The 15,920-nt window shown below is 43.8% G+C and overlaps 1 protein-coding gene across 19 annotated transcripts in view; it reads left to right on the forward strand.

Annotated features, from left to right (window-relative positions):
- The window catches only part of CLOCK (clock circadian regulator), a 1,126,282-nt gene that overhangs the window by 368,365 nt on the left and 741,997 nt on the right, over positions 1-15,920 (forward strand). For all 19 annotated transcript variants that reach the window (XM_069200997.1, XM_069201058.1, XM_069201081.1 and 16 more), the window contains one exon: positions 5,056-5,204. In XM_069200997.1, the coding sequence (XP_069057098.1) occupies positions 5,056-5,204 (149 nt within the window). The remainder of the gene's footprint in view (positions 1-5,055; positions 5,205-15,920) is intronic.

Raw genomic sequence — 15,920 nt, forward strand, 5'->3', positions numbered from 1 at the left:
AAGGGCTCTGAAAAAATGTTTACAGTGACATTCACAATGGGAAAGGGGTCCCATGGGGATCCCTTCCCTTTTGCGAAAGTGTTAGCACCCATTTGAAATGGGTGCAAACTGCGATTGGTTTGCGCCCGCGTTCGCGGTCACAAAACAATCCTACATTGCACTGCGAGTTGCAATTAGGAAGGGAACACCCCTTACTAATTGCGAGTCGCAAACCCGTTTTGTGATTCGGTAACCAGGTTACTGAATCGCAAAACTGGGTTTGTGCATCGCAATGTGCTTTTTGCACGTCGCAAACAGCGAAAGTCGCTGTTTGCGACATGCAAAAAGCTACCTACTTGTGGGTCTTGGTCCCTAATTAGGTCTGGTGTTAACAAAGACATTTTGTTTTTATTAAACTTCTATTTCTCTCTCTTTCGGCTGGCTTTACTGTGAGTGATCGCATTCTGCTCTTCCACAAGGAGCATATTGCCACACAAAGTAGTTTTGTTCAGTGTCAGGAACTACAGTGGCAATCAGTGACGTAACGAAACTGGAGGGTGCCCCTTTGCAAAGAACATGGAGGAGCCCCCTCTCCAGACTCACTCAGGACAGGTGCTGTGCTGACGGGGCCCCCTGGAGGGCGGCTGCTGGGCCTTTGTTATGCCGCTGGTGGCAACGTGTGCTTTAAGAGTTCAAAAACTTTTTGGGGGGGTTTTGCCAATGTTTGTTACAATGTTGAGGGCCTGGTAGCTCCCACAACAATAAAGTGTTACAAAAGCCATGTCAAAACAAGACACGCATTGATGAAACTAAAAGACTTATAAAAATATGTCAGATCAGTTGGCTTTGTCAGTGTTTGTTTATTTTCATGCTTCCCATAATCGTGTTGAAAATGGTTACACTGATTTTCCATTAGAAATATTTTTGGGAAATACTAGCATGCATCAACACATTTTACTAAATGACACTTCATTTGCATATAATCAGAGAGCATTCTGGGAGCATTATACTTAGCCTCTTAGCCTAAACTTGTGTACACGTTTTTTTTTTTTTTTTGTACTGGAACCAACGTCAGTAGTGAAGTGTGTGACCTTAAAACATTTATTTACAGCACGCACCCTAATAATGAAGGCTTTCAAATAATGAACCATAAATACAAGTTCGAACAGCATTATCCTTTGGAAACACATTACCTCAACTGCAGAGAGTTCAACTCTCTGTAAACAGGCAACCAAAGGGTTTGTGCTGCAGGGGGTTGGGCCTACTTGTCCCAAGGACAAAGTAAACATAAAAACTTGTTGCCCTTGACCCCAAACAAGATGTCCCGGGCGTCGGGCGATAGGAATTCCACATCTCTGCCTCCAGTGGAAGCGACTGCCCCAGAGGCAGGCCGGAGCGCATGCTCTGGAACTGCCAGCAGGTAGTTCCATACTGGATAGAAGAAGTATTTAAAACCTTGGAAACGATAACCTAGCGCAGACTGCGGCCTTCCCCAATGTCAGGTCTGTTGGGGGACTTTCCCCACCCAGCTAACAAAAAAAAAACGAATAAATGTATTGATTTAGCACTACTGCTAGCTAAAAGAGAAATGAGTCACTGGAAAGCATCAACAGGTCCTCAAATACAAAGAAGGTTGAGTGCAGTGTTAAAGTGAGCGGAACGTATATTACATAGAGAGGCTGCCCAAGGAAGAGGTTCCGGAGATACTGCAAGCCAATGGGACACAATAATAGATGAACTTAAATACCCCGAAGAACCAGAATCAGAACACTCACAAAACGTATCTAATCTAAGCTCTGAGGAAGCCTCTTAAAATACATGACAAGAAGTTAATGACCCGAAGAGAAACTGATTTACTGTACAGTATTCATTTATATATCAGAAAATATTTTACGGTTTCTGTATGTAAGGAGGGGTGGAGGGGGCAGTTGGGGAGTATTTAACATTGTGCAAATGGAAATTTTAACACATGTTTGGAAAATTAATAAAAGATATTAAAAAAAATAAAAAAAAGCAGAGAAGGGCCAAAAATTGTTTAACATATCAGAGGTAAGGTGGGTTATTTTAAAGGGTACAGTAATAGACTGTTTCCTGCTAGATGGGACACTCCAAAGACTGAGTGATAGTTTATAGCTTACTCTGGACAACTTAAATAAATACTGTGGCCAGAAAGAATTTGAGCATGGTTGAAGGGGTCAGGGGAGAATCTGGATTTTATGGAAAGAAGGTGCTTTCAAATAATTGCAATTTATAGTAAGCTCAGAGATAATCAGAGTTTTGGAAATATCCAGGTTAGCCTGTCTGGAAGTAGATTGAGTATTGTACAAAATATTTTGTGTAGTTTCTCCAGTGTGTTGCAGAAATCTTAGAGGTTCCCATTAACCTGGATCTCCATCTTCCTCATTCATTCCCTGTTGAGGTAGGTTTCCATTAGGTACAATCTTCTCCATACTGAGAATTAGTGGACCTTCAGCAGTGAAATCAGTGATGAACACAAATTCAATGAAAATAAAATAAATATAAAATGAAGCAAAGACAAAAAGAGCGAGAAAGCAAAGATAAAAGAAGCTTAAAAGAAAAGTAACTGGGTGCACAAAAAGGAGAAACAATCTGGAGCAGGGGAAATTGAAAGAGAAACAACGTATTACATTTCTGTTTTGCTTCAGGTAAAGGTCAACCACCACAATAATGATTATATGAGAAGTACATAAATTCTGTATGCGTGATTCTAGCAGATCACACAAAGCCATGGAGGAGCCTTCTATCCCAGATGCACTGTGTATAAGAGGAACATAACTTCTTCAGTCTGAATTCCAAAAAGGAGGATTAGCGACTGACCATTATGATCTCTCTCGGGTGACAGAAGGGGGGGAGCATATGAATAGCAGTCTATAGAGTAATCTTTATACAGAAGAGGTAGATGGAGAAAAAGGAGAATGATAAAGGGCAAAAGGAGCATCTGCTGTAGGGATGAGAGTAGCAGAACTGTTAGCTAGGGAGCGGAACTTCAATGTGTGTGGTGTACCTTTAGATGATGGGCAAGAGCAAGTGCTGTGGGAGAATGGACTGCCACTGGGGCACATGAAAAGCTTGTCAAAGTTGGTAGATTAGGGGAGTATACTGGCCCTCTGCCAACAGATTGCAGCACCAGGGCAACAATGAGATAAGAGAAGGGGAAAGAGAAGATCTGAGTCCACTGAACCCCGTAGTTGCAGGAAACACAAAAGAAGGAAGAGTGTTTTGTTGGGAGCTGCCCCAGAAAAGAGCTGACGTGTTGAACACTGCCCAGTGCTTGGCACTATTAAAGGTACATTCTGGTAAGAAAAACAACTCCCTTTCAGTAGAACATGAATAGATATGGACACCACTACCAGGGTTTGCCCTAATGCAGCGGCCAAGTAACTCCTGGCCATGGCAGGAACATTATCAAGCTTGCAAAGGGGCAACATAAAAAAAAAAAATGAAGGAATCTACTACAGTGGAACGGAATGTGGGGCTGAGCAAATACAACAATTGTTCACCACTCACAGATGGCTCACAAGTAGTATAGGCTTGAATAAACCTGATGCAATCCTGGCATCTGTTGCACCAACCAAAGTCACACTGGAGTATAAAATTGACACGGTGTCAGTCAACTTGGACCTGCTACAAGATGACCAAAGAAAAATAGCAGACTGTGTCAGCAGAGACTGCACTAATAGAATTGAAACTGATGACTTAGGTACTCCATAACCAGGTGAAGGATATTACAAGATTTATAGATTTCTAGAATACTGGTTTGAGGACTGAAACACTATTCCATGCAAAAATAATTTGAGTGTTGAGGCTCCAGAAAAATTTGAGTTGGACTTCTGGTTCAAGCAAACTGTGGCTCCAGAGGTTCCGTCACAAATCTACACATTAAAAAGGTCCATTTTATGCCAGTGCCGTCCCCACCCTGAGCAGTTGTGGTCAGATTACTACATTTGCTTGCTGCAGACGTTAAGAGAAAAAGGCTGTTTCAGCGTGGAAGGTTAAAAAAAAAAAAAGTGCCCTAATATATTCGCGGATTTCACTACCACTGTCCAGCAGAAAAGAGCCTGCATTGTAGATGCAAAACATAGACTTTGTCTACAAAGTCTTGAGTCTTGTGGAGCGGGACTGAACAATATGCCACAGACACTGGCAAATATATCGAGACAGGAAGCCCTCATACTCAATGGAAATAGTCCTAACGAAACAAGAGAAGTAGTTTCTAACGCCAAACACAAGAGCAAGTTCAGAGAAGCAAAGAAGGGGTGGTGGCTGTGGCAGCCACACTGAAAGACAACTTTTTTGATATTAGCACCATCAAGACAGCAAAAGGAACACACTTGGGCCAATTGCGCCACATGGAGGAAGAGCACACAATTGCCAAACCAGTTTCGAGAACTGCATATGAACTACAAGGGGCATGATGAAAACACTTGGAGCTTTGAGGTGTACACGAAGAAAGCACCGATTGGAATATTTGAAACATGTGGAAATGGAGTGCATCGGGGTGGCATGATCTCAAAATGGCTATTTGAAATCTCAACTTTTTTTTATTAATGTTGCAAGACTTTGGGGTGTGGGGTGCATCATAAAGTGAGGCTCTTCTGATTTGTAAAGAGACAGAGTGTTAAGGTGGTCATCTAAAAGTTAGACTTGGACACTAGTCCTGACTAAAACATCAAGAAAAACTTCCACCCGTGTAAAAAAGCACAAAGCATAAAAATACTTTCTATATACAATTCATGTATGAGCTAAATAAATTAATATGTTAATCAGAGTACCTCTGCAATTTAAAGTGGTCTCTTGTACGTTGCAAGCAAAGCACCCCAAATAAGGAAGAATGGTAAAGTAAAAGCCAACAGCATGAGGTGAGAGAGAAGGCTCATTCTGTGTTTTTTTTTTTTTCAAGCGAATTGGCCACAATATAATCACAGGCGCATAACTGTATTTTTGAAATTGTGAATTATGTCAATGCTTTATTTCAAATAATTTTACATCAGGTCTGTTTAATAAAACAGAAGTAAATCATGAATAATATTTCTCTATATCTCACATCCTCTTCAGAGTCTCTAGAAATAAATCTGAAAAAAAACGAAGAGACCAGTTTAATATTCTCATCAAAGAACTGGGATCTATGCTTCCAGGAAATACTCGGAAAATGGACAAATCTACTGTGCTGCAGAAGAGTATTGATTTTCTACGAAAGCACAGAGGTATGTTGGTTGTCAATAATATAGTGTAACATTATCCATATATATAAGAAAATACAATGCTGGTCATGAGTTACTTCAAACATTCATAGCCTGTCCTGTGATCAGTTTGGAAGTAACAAGAGGGCTCGTTTTTCAAATGAACTAACACTCACATGTATACGTAGGTTAACCTTTTGTCTCATTATGTGTGTGTGTGAGTGAATCAGGCTACTGAAGCCAGTGGGATTACTTTTGAATGCCTTTTATTTGCAGTAGCCCAAGATGGTGAATGAGGACAGCTTCCCCAGAAAATTGAAGTGTTTTGCCTGCACCTCTGTGGCTTAAGTGAGGACATACAGGCACTAAAGTGAGGAGAATGGAGGCAGGGCTAAATTTAGAAATGTATATACGTTTGTTGCTAACAGTGGTGTTAGAAATAGGGTCTCTAGTTAACAGTGGTGTGGACCTTGTCCAAGCAGGGACCCTCACTCTAGTCAGGTTAAAGGAGTCACGCAGCTAAGATAACCCCTGCTCACCCCCTTGATAGCTTGGCACGAGCAGTCAGGCTTATCTCAGAGGCAACGTGTAAAGTATTTGCTCGCACACACACACAGTGTGAAAACACCAAAAAGTACTCCACAACACTTTAGAAAAATAGCCAATATTTATCTGAGTAAAATAAGACCAAAACAACAAACATCCAACATACACAAGCAAAGATACATTTTTAAAAAAATTAAATCTTAGCAAAGCACTTAGAAACACAATAGCTCCAACTCGGGCTATGGCGATGTCTTGATGGTGTCGTTCCCAACAGTCCGACGCCACTCGCAAAGGAGCGTGGGCAGGTCACGGAGTCGCATGGACCTAGGGTACAGTACTTTGGAAAATAAGGAAACAAAGAGGTGGTACAGAGTCGGGAAGGTGAGACCTTGCTGGAGCCGGTGTGGCGTTGGTTCCTTACTGCTAGGCAGGGGAGGTGAGGCGATGGTTTCTTAGGGTTGCAGGGGAGGTGGTGCGGTGTTGGTGGTGAGGAGTTGGTTTCTTATGACAAGGCGGGGTCGATGAATCTGGCAGGTCAAGACACAAGGCGTCGACTTTTTGGTGTCACGCCACGGGGCCACAGGTGCTGCAGAGGAGTTGGGTGTCATGGACGTCAGTGACACAGAATTCAGGACTCATGCTGTGGTGGGACTTCGGAGGTGCTGCAGGGATGTCAGGCCTGTGGCATTGGTCGCGGTCATTGCATTCAGCATGGACCAGGGCTCCAGTGCAGGCAGCGCCGTGGAGTCAGGCATCGGCGCCAGTTATGAAGTCGTTCTGGAGTTGTTGTGCCGATTTCATCTTGTTTAGATCAGAACTCACTCCCAAGGTCCTAGGAACTGGATTTGGCACCACTTGGCAAGTCAGGACTCTGAGCAAGAGAGACCAGGTGCTTGCAGATGACGTCTTTGATGTCCCTGAGACTTCTTAATAAGAGGCAAGCTCAACCTTTGGAAGTAGGATGTTGGAAACAAAGTCTAGTCCTTCAACCTCCAGGACAGAAGCAGCAAGCAGCAGGCCAGCGCAGCAAAGCAACAGCAGAGTGACAGTCCCTCCTACAGCATCCAGCTCTTTTCCCTGGTAGAATGTCCTCTGTCTAGACGAATTCTAACTTTGTGGGGTCAGAGGTCCAGTACTTATACCTGTTTCTGACTTTGAAGTAGGCAAAGTTCAAAGAAAAGACTTTGTAGTGCAGAAGACCCCTGTCTTGCCTGCCCTGGCCCCAGACACACTCCAGGGGGGTTGGAGACTGCTTTGTTTAAGGACACTGTAGTTCAGGAAGACCTATCTGCAAATGCAGGACACTCCTCAGCTCCCTTTGTGTGACTGTCTAGAGTGAATTCACAAATAACCCAACTGTCATCCTGACCCAGATGTATATTTCACAGAGAGGCAGAGGAACAGAATGGTTAAGCAAGAAAATGCCCACTGTTTAAAAGTGTCATTTTCAAAAACCAAGTTCACCAAAAGTAGTATTTTTAAATTGTGTGTTCGGAGACCCCTAACTCCATATCTCTATCTGCTTCCAATGAGAAATTACACTTACAAGATATTTCAAGGCACTCCCCATGTTACTCTATTGTGGAGAGAGGCCTTGCATTAGTAAAAAAACTATTTTAGCAGAAGTTCACTATCAGGACATGTAAAACACACCAGCGCATGTCCTACCTTTTATCCACACTGCACCCTGCCCATGTGGCTGGCTGCCTTGGGCCTGCCATAGGGGTGCCTTACATGTAGTAAAAGGGAAGGTTTGAGCCTGGCAAGTGGGTGCACTTTCCAGGCTGACATGACAGTTTAAAACTGAACACACACTGGGGTTGTTTGAGACATGTTTACAGGGTTACTCATGTGTGTGGCACAATCAGTGCTTTAGGCCCACTAGTAGCATTTGACATACTGGCCCTGGGCACACATAGTGCACTTTACTAGGGACTTTATAGTAAATCAGATATGCCAATCATGAATAAACGAATCACCAATACAATTTAGAGAGGAAGCACTTGCACTTTAGCACTAGTCAACAGTGGTAAGGTGCCAAGAGTCCCAAAGCCAGCAAAAAGGAAATGCAGCTGAGGATCAAAAACAGGACATCAGAAGCAAAAGGTTTGGGGATAACCCTGCAAAAAGGGCCATTTCCAACAAGTGGGCTGCTGATAAGTTTATCCTGAGCACTGCCATCCCTTGATCGTAGGGCTGGGAGATGGGACTGCAGTTTCTGTTGTGCATGTTGAGGCTTCAGAAAGGCTGGTGACAACCAGATACAGAAACCTCACAGGCCATTGTGCAAATGTATTTGCTGCTGTAATTCGGAAAACAGCCTAGTGACATCTGCTGTGAGAAACATCATTTTACCCAAAAGCTGTGTCCGGAGAACAAACTGAGATAGACACTGTCAGAGAACAACTCCAAACCATGTCTGAAGTTTGCTACAAGATCCACATCCCCTTCTAAAAAATGTGCATGAAAGTGAGACCCACCCTTTCTAGTTATAAGACCTTCATAACCAAGGAAGGGATTGATCCACAGATTCTTCCAAGGACTGCTTTGTGACCAGGACTGATGTTTGTTTGACAGCCAGCCTACCAGAGGCAAGGGAACATCAACTGAAATCTGCAATCTTTGTTGAAAGACCTGAAGGTTTGATAAGTGCCTAGAACCCTGCCAGGATGCAGGGACAAGAAAGGGGTCTGCTGGCACCGGCAGGAAGAGACTGTCATGCAGGAGAAGCTCAGTGTATCCCTGGGTGGAGGGACCCCATAAAAAGCTGACTGCGTGAGAGCAAAACCTGGAGGGACTCATGCTGCATAGAGTCCATCGATCCCCCTGTTCCACCAATAAGCCTGTGCAAGCACACTGGTCCAGCTGTGAATGCAACTGCTCTGAAGTTTCTGTCAGCGTGCCTAGGGCTGCCACTGCTAAGGTGATTTGTCAGCTCATTTGGGCTGCAAAGGCCTCTGTAATTTTTTTGCAACAGTAAAGTATGCAGCTGTCTTTGTAAACGTAGCAGCACAGACAGGGCTGGAACTGTCTTGATGATCATTTTAGCCCTGTTTGTTTGGGCCTGTACCTCCTGTGATGTGGACCAACAACCCAAGCTGCACCACATCCATTTTACCAGTCAGGGCTGGACTTGCATGCAAGCAAAAGGGCCACTGATTGATTCTTGAATTGTGCAGCCGTGTGAGAAGACATGTGGGCAGCACTGGGTCTTCCCTCCTCCCCAACTGCAGCTTTCAAGGACTGTCTCCAAAAAACGCCTGCAGAGTTTGGGCAGAGGGTGGTCCAGGGCCAAGCACTGGACCCGTGCTAGTGAAGAGGCTAAAGGCCTGAGTTGGAGGTAAGCTGATGAGTTGATCTGAGTCACAAATATAACCGATATCCCATCTTTTTTCTTACAAGTGCAATATAACCTGTTTCACGTTTCTGATGGAGTACCCATCTCCCAAACTCTAGATCATGTGCTGATTTCTTACCTACTACATCTCTGATTATGAACGTGCAAGAATTGGCCAATGATTATTGCTACCACAGCAGTAGTATTTCACCAAATTGCTACCTTTTCCTGTTAGAGAGAAGTAGTGCTCAGGCTGAATATAGTGTGTGCAATGCCAGAGTCAAGTTCAGCCACTTTTTCAAGGTTATTTTGGGCATAGTTAAGAGTATTATGTGATATTCCTACTGTTGGTTTTCTCTACACCTTATTCATAAGCATTTCTTCTTCTCAGTGTTTATCGCACATTGCAACTTGTACCCTGAGGACACCCACAAAATTCTCTATGGGATAACTTGGCAGTTTTTGCCCCTCATAAAAATTGATTCTCACTTCACTCCATAATGGCATTTTTTGTGGTTGAAACAAGTGTAAAGCATCTTTATGACAGATGTGTATTCAACAACTGTATCTCACTCCCCCATGACTGTCTTACGAGCCAAGTGTTTGAGATTTTTCCTGCCCTCTGGGTAAAGACAATGCCCAAGCAAAGCACACTTTTTCTTTTGGGTTAAAGCATCATCATCAATGGCATCCAAGTATGTGAAACGTTCCTTCCTTTGATCACAGTCCACATCTGGGAGACCAAGATTTGGGAGAAAAAATTCAGGATAAACAACATTATGTTGCATAGGAAATAATTTACCTATTTATGTCCTCTGGTGTTGAAAGGGATTGAGAAAAATAAATTAATTTAGAAAGTGGCTTAATTACACTATATGTAAACAGGAAACTTTTATGACTAAATGATGTGATCTTTGTCAACTCATTTTACTTCACTGTGTCTAATTTACTTTATAGTGATGTTTTTTTTTTAAACTTTGTTTTACATAACAACAGACAGCAGTTAGAGAAACTCTATGCACAGTACATGATAGTTTGTGATGAGAAGAATTTGCTTTCAGCCATCGCACACGCTGATGGACTGTCTCCAGCACCTTAGTTTGCATAGCGAGACAACAAACGTGAAGGCTATCTGTGCGAACACTTATGCAATTAACCATTTACCTTACCTGGATTTGTATCACCGTCCTCACTCACATTCGAGTCATCACTGTCCACGGATTCCATATCTGCATCTGGGTCTAGGAGCTTATCACAGATGTCCCTCAAAACAGATGTTTTGAAGGTGTTCCTCCAACACTACATCTTGTCTGCTCAACCTCATATGCATCTCCTCTGCCAGCTTCCATTCTTGGACATCACTGTACCGTAGCTCTACTGTGGGGGCTTTCAGTCCCATCCATGTGATCGATACTCGGCTCCGGGCCAGTACTAACCTCCAGCTGTAGGAATTCATAGACCATCTTGCAACCCTTACATAGGCCAGTAGGCAGTGCAGTGGTGTGCAGGCTATACGTAAATGTGTAGTTCTGCTTGTCAGCCACTACCTGTTGCCAGTAGTCTTGCACAGCTCGGCATCGCCATGCAAGATGCATGAAGTCTCTACTGTTGGCATTGTAGCGTGGGCAATTATCCTGCTGTGTGGGTGTTACTCGTTGAAGGCTCAGGGGGGTCAGGTAAGTCCTTGAAGTGAGCACTGCAACTCACTGTGTGTGTAAGTCTACAGATATTGGTCCACACTCTTTCTTCTAGTGGAGATACTAGATCCGATTCCCATGTGGCGCGCACACAGATCAAAGTTTTTATCATGATCTTACGTTTTGTCGCATAAATTAATCCAAAGTATTTTGAATGTTCTTTGGCACTAATGGACGGTCCAGACTATCAGTCTGGCCAAGGCTTCACTGCAGACCCATTTGAAGAAATGCACAGAGTGGACAATTGCCCAGGCCAAAACTTGCAAGGGGCTTGGCCTTTACCCATCCTCCACAAGCACCACCTACAGACGATAGCAATAACAGAGTTGCCAGGGTGGGTGCTGCTTGTTCAACCACTTGACAGTGGCTCTTCTGTTTCTTGCCTCTTTGCTGAGACTACTTCTAAGGTATGTAATACTTTCTGATATGCAAGGCGGCCCTTCTCATCTAATTTTTGGAATAGTCCCATCTTGTTCTTCTCTTACTTATTTTTCTGGGGTTTAGCAGCAACAACCCTTTGGATCACTGATCTCTCATCTGATCTCATCTTAATCCTCATCTTTAATCCTCTTTGTCTGGTGATCTGGGCTTCCAGTTTTGAGATAAATGCAGAGTCCTTGACGGACCCTGTGATGCAGTAGTCTGGCCTTTTTGGTGCTGTGAGACTTCACACAAGTTACTGGTACGTCAGAGCCTGACTGCTGCCCACGCCATCTGCTCTTCCTTGTTTCTACCCATGCAGTTATTGTAATCTAGTGTCATATGGTGTGACCATACATCTGCCCTTTTCATGCTTCTATACTTCCTCAGAGCCCCTCATAAATATAGGCCCTCATTATGATCTTGGCAGTGTCTGTATTACTCCCAAGGGCATGGTGATGGTGATGCAAGTAGGGAACTGGCTGCAAAGCAGCAAGTTCACTACCACCCGCCTTCAGGGCTGAGTCGACCGCCGGGCGGAAGGTAGCCACCTTCGACCCGGCGGTCAAACGTAGACTTAATAATGATCCCATTTCCACCAGAGATTTCCTGGTGGGATACCTGCCAGGTAATCCCTGGCAGAAAGCATACTGGTGACAGGAATTCTCATTCCTGTCACAAGTGTGGGGCAGGCCAGGCCCCCCCACCCACTGCCACAACCCCCACCCACCTCCCCCCAGTCCGTAGACCCCACCGAACCCTGAAAATCAAACCTCAACCTCTCCCCCCGGCGTCCATGTAGGCCCTCCACAACCAGCCCTCACCATCCCCCACCCCCCACCACTGTTCAGGCCCACACCCCTCTTCCCTTTCCCTCGTGGACAGCACTTAACATTTTCCGTGGTGCTGCTCCGGGAGGGAACGGGCTCCCTGGATCATTCTACGCCGGCAGTGCTTCATCTCCATACACTGCCACGCCTATTGTTGCATCATAATAGGCGTGGTGGTGTCTGGCTGACGTGGCGGTGAGGATGGAGTAGCATCCACCTCCGCCACCGACCGCCAGTATGGCGTCTGGCGATTCACACCGCCATCAATGGCGGTGTGCCACCAGGTGTCATTATAGGGCAGTCATGTGTAGAGTAATTAGGAGTAGCATGACTCAGGCTCAGGTGTGGTTTTTGTGCTGTTGTTTGGTACTACAGATCAAATATGCTAAGTCTTTGGTGAACTCTCTTGGTCAGTTGCAGGCCTAGGCCACTGCGCACACACTCTGATTAGTGTGGATCTATGGACAAAGTAAAGAGGCAGGATACCAGGTTTACACACAGTTGGGCAATCAGGGCAGGGGAACACATTTACCATGCAAGGAACATACCCTTCCCAAAAAATATCTTGGTTGTCACCAAAATGTCAGAATGAAAAAAAATAGATTGCCGTCACTCTGGCCTTTTATCTTGCAGACAAATCACTAACTGTTTTACGTAATTTTTTGAAAACTCAGCCTCACTGATTTTGCTATTGTGGAGAGAATGAAAAGCTGAGTCGACAATCCCAGGATGTGCTCCTTTTATTTACAAGTTACAAATAGGCCTATACATCTTTGGTAAAATCTACTACGTTACCTTGCTTATAAAAAGACAAAAGGTCTGAGTGCAATGTTCTATTCTATATGAGCACTAACTCCCTTTAGCAGTGTTACTGGCCACACCACACTGTAATCTGCACTGCTTCCCTCCATTTCACGTAGCACTGCCACACCTGCAGAATTTCATAGACCATTGTGGGATATCATGGAGAAAATGTTCCAAAGTTGTGATTACTGTCCGTTATCACAGCCAGCCATAGAAACTTGCAATCTTTATAGTTCAAACACCGTAGATCCATCTACACTGTTAGTCACACAACTGACTACCTTTCTGAACAGAAGGACTTCCTCTATGTTTCTCTTTTTTTTTTTTTTTTCTCCCCATTTTTCCATATGTGGTGCATTTTTATGCATGACACCGGAAGATAGCTAATTGTCTCTTGCTCTGGAGGAGGCAGCTCAGGATTTCCTGTTTTCCACTCTAATAACATTTTAGCATTTTCTGACAATTTCTTCTTGGTCAGTCCTCTCCACGTTCCTTCTCCCCTCCACAGCTTGGTGTGTGTGTGAGACACATGCAAGTGTGGCTACATGCCAAAGGTAGTCCCTCTGCTATCTTGGTGTGATCTAGCCCTTAGTGTCTCCAGCACAGCACTAACAAACACTACAAACACTACACAGTTGGTGATGGCGCACTGTTCTGAGGGTGGTGGTACACTGCTGTGTGTGGTGATGCACAATGTGCCTCTTTTCTTTCGCTGAGTTTGACACCTAATGGGGGTGAGTGAGCATTGAGTGAGCCAGATCTTTTTGTTCAGCTTGCCTCAATTAGCAGAAGGTAAAAAAGTACTTGGCTTAATGTTTCCCATGGGTTTTAAAATGTTCATAGACATAATCAAAATTTCTAGTTTCTTTATCTCCAAGGCAGATTGGGTAGATTTGTGTAGGGGGTGATGCCCTTGACACTGTGCTCAAAGGCATCAATTTAATATCGAAAAAACACATTTTGTGCCACCTGAATGTAACATACATAGAGACAATCACATGTAGAGCACAGCGGATAAATTGTGCAATATATAAAATGGTAAATAAATGTACTGACAAAATAGTGGGGTATGGCCTTCTTATCAGATGTGTTAGTAAAATTGATCTTTTGTCCTGAAATCTGAACCTTTGTTCTGAATTTTAGAATTTTTACAGTCCTGCCCAGAACTTAATTCCATGCCAGGTAGTCACCATACAGGTATGAGGAAGTAAGTAATGTTTACTTCAAAGTATGTACTATATGAACTCAGTACTTTATTCCAGGGAAATAACGTCATCTTTTGAATAATGAAAAACACTTTGATTCCCATAGCCCAAGCTGTACGCATTATTGTTGCCCAAGGTATGCAGGTCACATGAAGGGCACTGAAGCAGTAAAAGGTAGTACCTTTGGTGTATACATTGTAACAGGTGTGGGTGTCTCAAACTGTGTAAATCATCAGTCCTGGGCGTGTTTTTATTTATTAAACACACAGTTTTGCAGAGGAGAGCAATGTGGCACTGACCATTAGGGTGCAGATAGGTGTGCGCGTCACCACAACTTTGTTTAAAAAGACGGCATGCATGTAGATGTGATATCACCTTGTCGCACTCCATATGTTTCTGGCATTCTCGGAAATCTATTGTTGATAGGACACAGGGGCAATTTCACCAAAGCAGATAAGACATGATCTCCCCTCCTGTTCCGTTACCACCTGCAGGCAGCAGTGAATAAGAGTCCTGCTTTCCTCAGTAAGCCAACCCCAAAGAGCTCCAGAGTCAGTGCGTTCCAATACAGGACTTCGTGCAGGGTAATGAGATATATCGATGGAAGTGGTTCTTCCAGCCCACGTCAACAGTGAAAAGATGCCTCAAAGAAAGGTACTTTTGAGGTTGATTTATTTAAAGCATAAGGACACAAATGGCAGAGCCCAGGGCAAAGGACAACTGATTAAGATTCAGATAGCACACTTTAGAATCTTAAACCATTCTACCTGGAATCGTTATCAGGCGGCCTGCGACAAAGCAAAATATATCCCGTCAAGCTGACTTGCTGAGTTCGTGGCCATGTTGATTGACTTACCACGTTCAGGTGCTAGTCAGGTGGAGATGTTGGCAGCCGGGGTAGCAAAATTCAACTAGATTTTGATCTCTTTCCTCACAGTCTTCTAGTCGCAATCTTAGCAACTTAAAAGCAACTAAAAACCACAGTCATGATTTTTGGTGAAAAATCTGTAAAATCATGCTGGGGACTTCATACGAAGATAGTTGCACATCTCAATAAATTGAAAACGTTGGGCGTGGGTGTTAAGGTTTTATTGTGATTTCATTTGCCAGGTGAACTGGAGGAACCTTCTATGTGGCTTGTAAAACTGGTATTTTTAGGTAAGTATCTTGTAAAACAGGCCTGCCATTAGTCATGTCCCTCAGAAGTGCCTTTGATCCATCTTGAAATGCCTTTATAACATTCAGATGTTGAACTGTCACAGGTTTGTGAAAGGGCAGCATCCTTTTTTGTTGTCAAGACCCTGTTGCTCAGGAACTCCAACAGGAGAAATCACCATTAGATGATTTGTTTTCCTGTAATTCAGTTATCTATTGATTGCTAAGTTTCAAGTGCTTGCACAGAAGGGTCCCCAAAAAGCATGTACTGGGTAAGTAATGCCCTGCCCTCCGAAGAGACCCATCTCATTCTTCTCACAAGTAAATGCCTCGCCTGCTTGACTTTCTACCTTCACCATTGATAACCTTTCTGATGACCTATGTCTTCTACGCACCTCTAACCACAGTGCCATCTTTCTTAGACTCTTGGCCATGCCTTCACTTGGTTAATCCACCTGGATGGGTGCCCAGCACAGAACTTTTTCTATCCCTCTACCGAGTTCCCAGAATGATTATATTCTGAAATGTCTTCCTCCTCGGGTGTGGATGAATCCTCTAGTAGCTCAAGCCTAGAGTCTGAGCAAAACATAATACTAGGGCCAGATTGTTCTTTATCCCAGTCTGAAGATCTGTATAACGTGGAAGATGCCACTGTCCTGAATGCCCGCTTGTGCTTTTCAAACATATCTAGGGCTGCAGATAAACTCCACTTGGTTGTTGTCTTCCTGTGTGGGTCAGTGTTAGAG

The sequence above is a fragment of the Pleurodeles waltl genome, chromosome 1_2, assembly GCF_031143425.1.
Source record: "Pleurodeles waltl isolate 20211129_DDA chromosome 1_2, aPleWal1.hap1.20221129, whole genome shotgun sequence".
NCBI lineage: Eukaryota > Metazoa > Chordata > Amphibia > Caudata > Salamandridae > Pleurodeles > Pleurodeles waltl.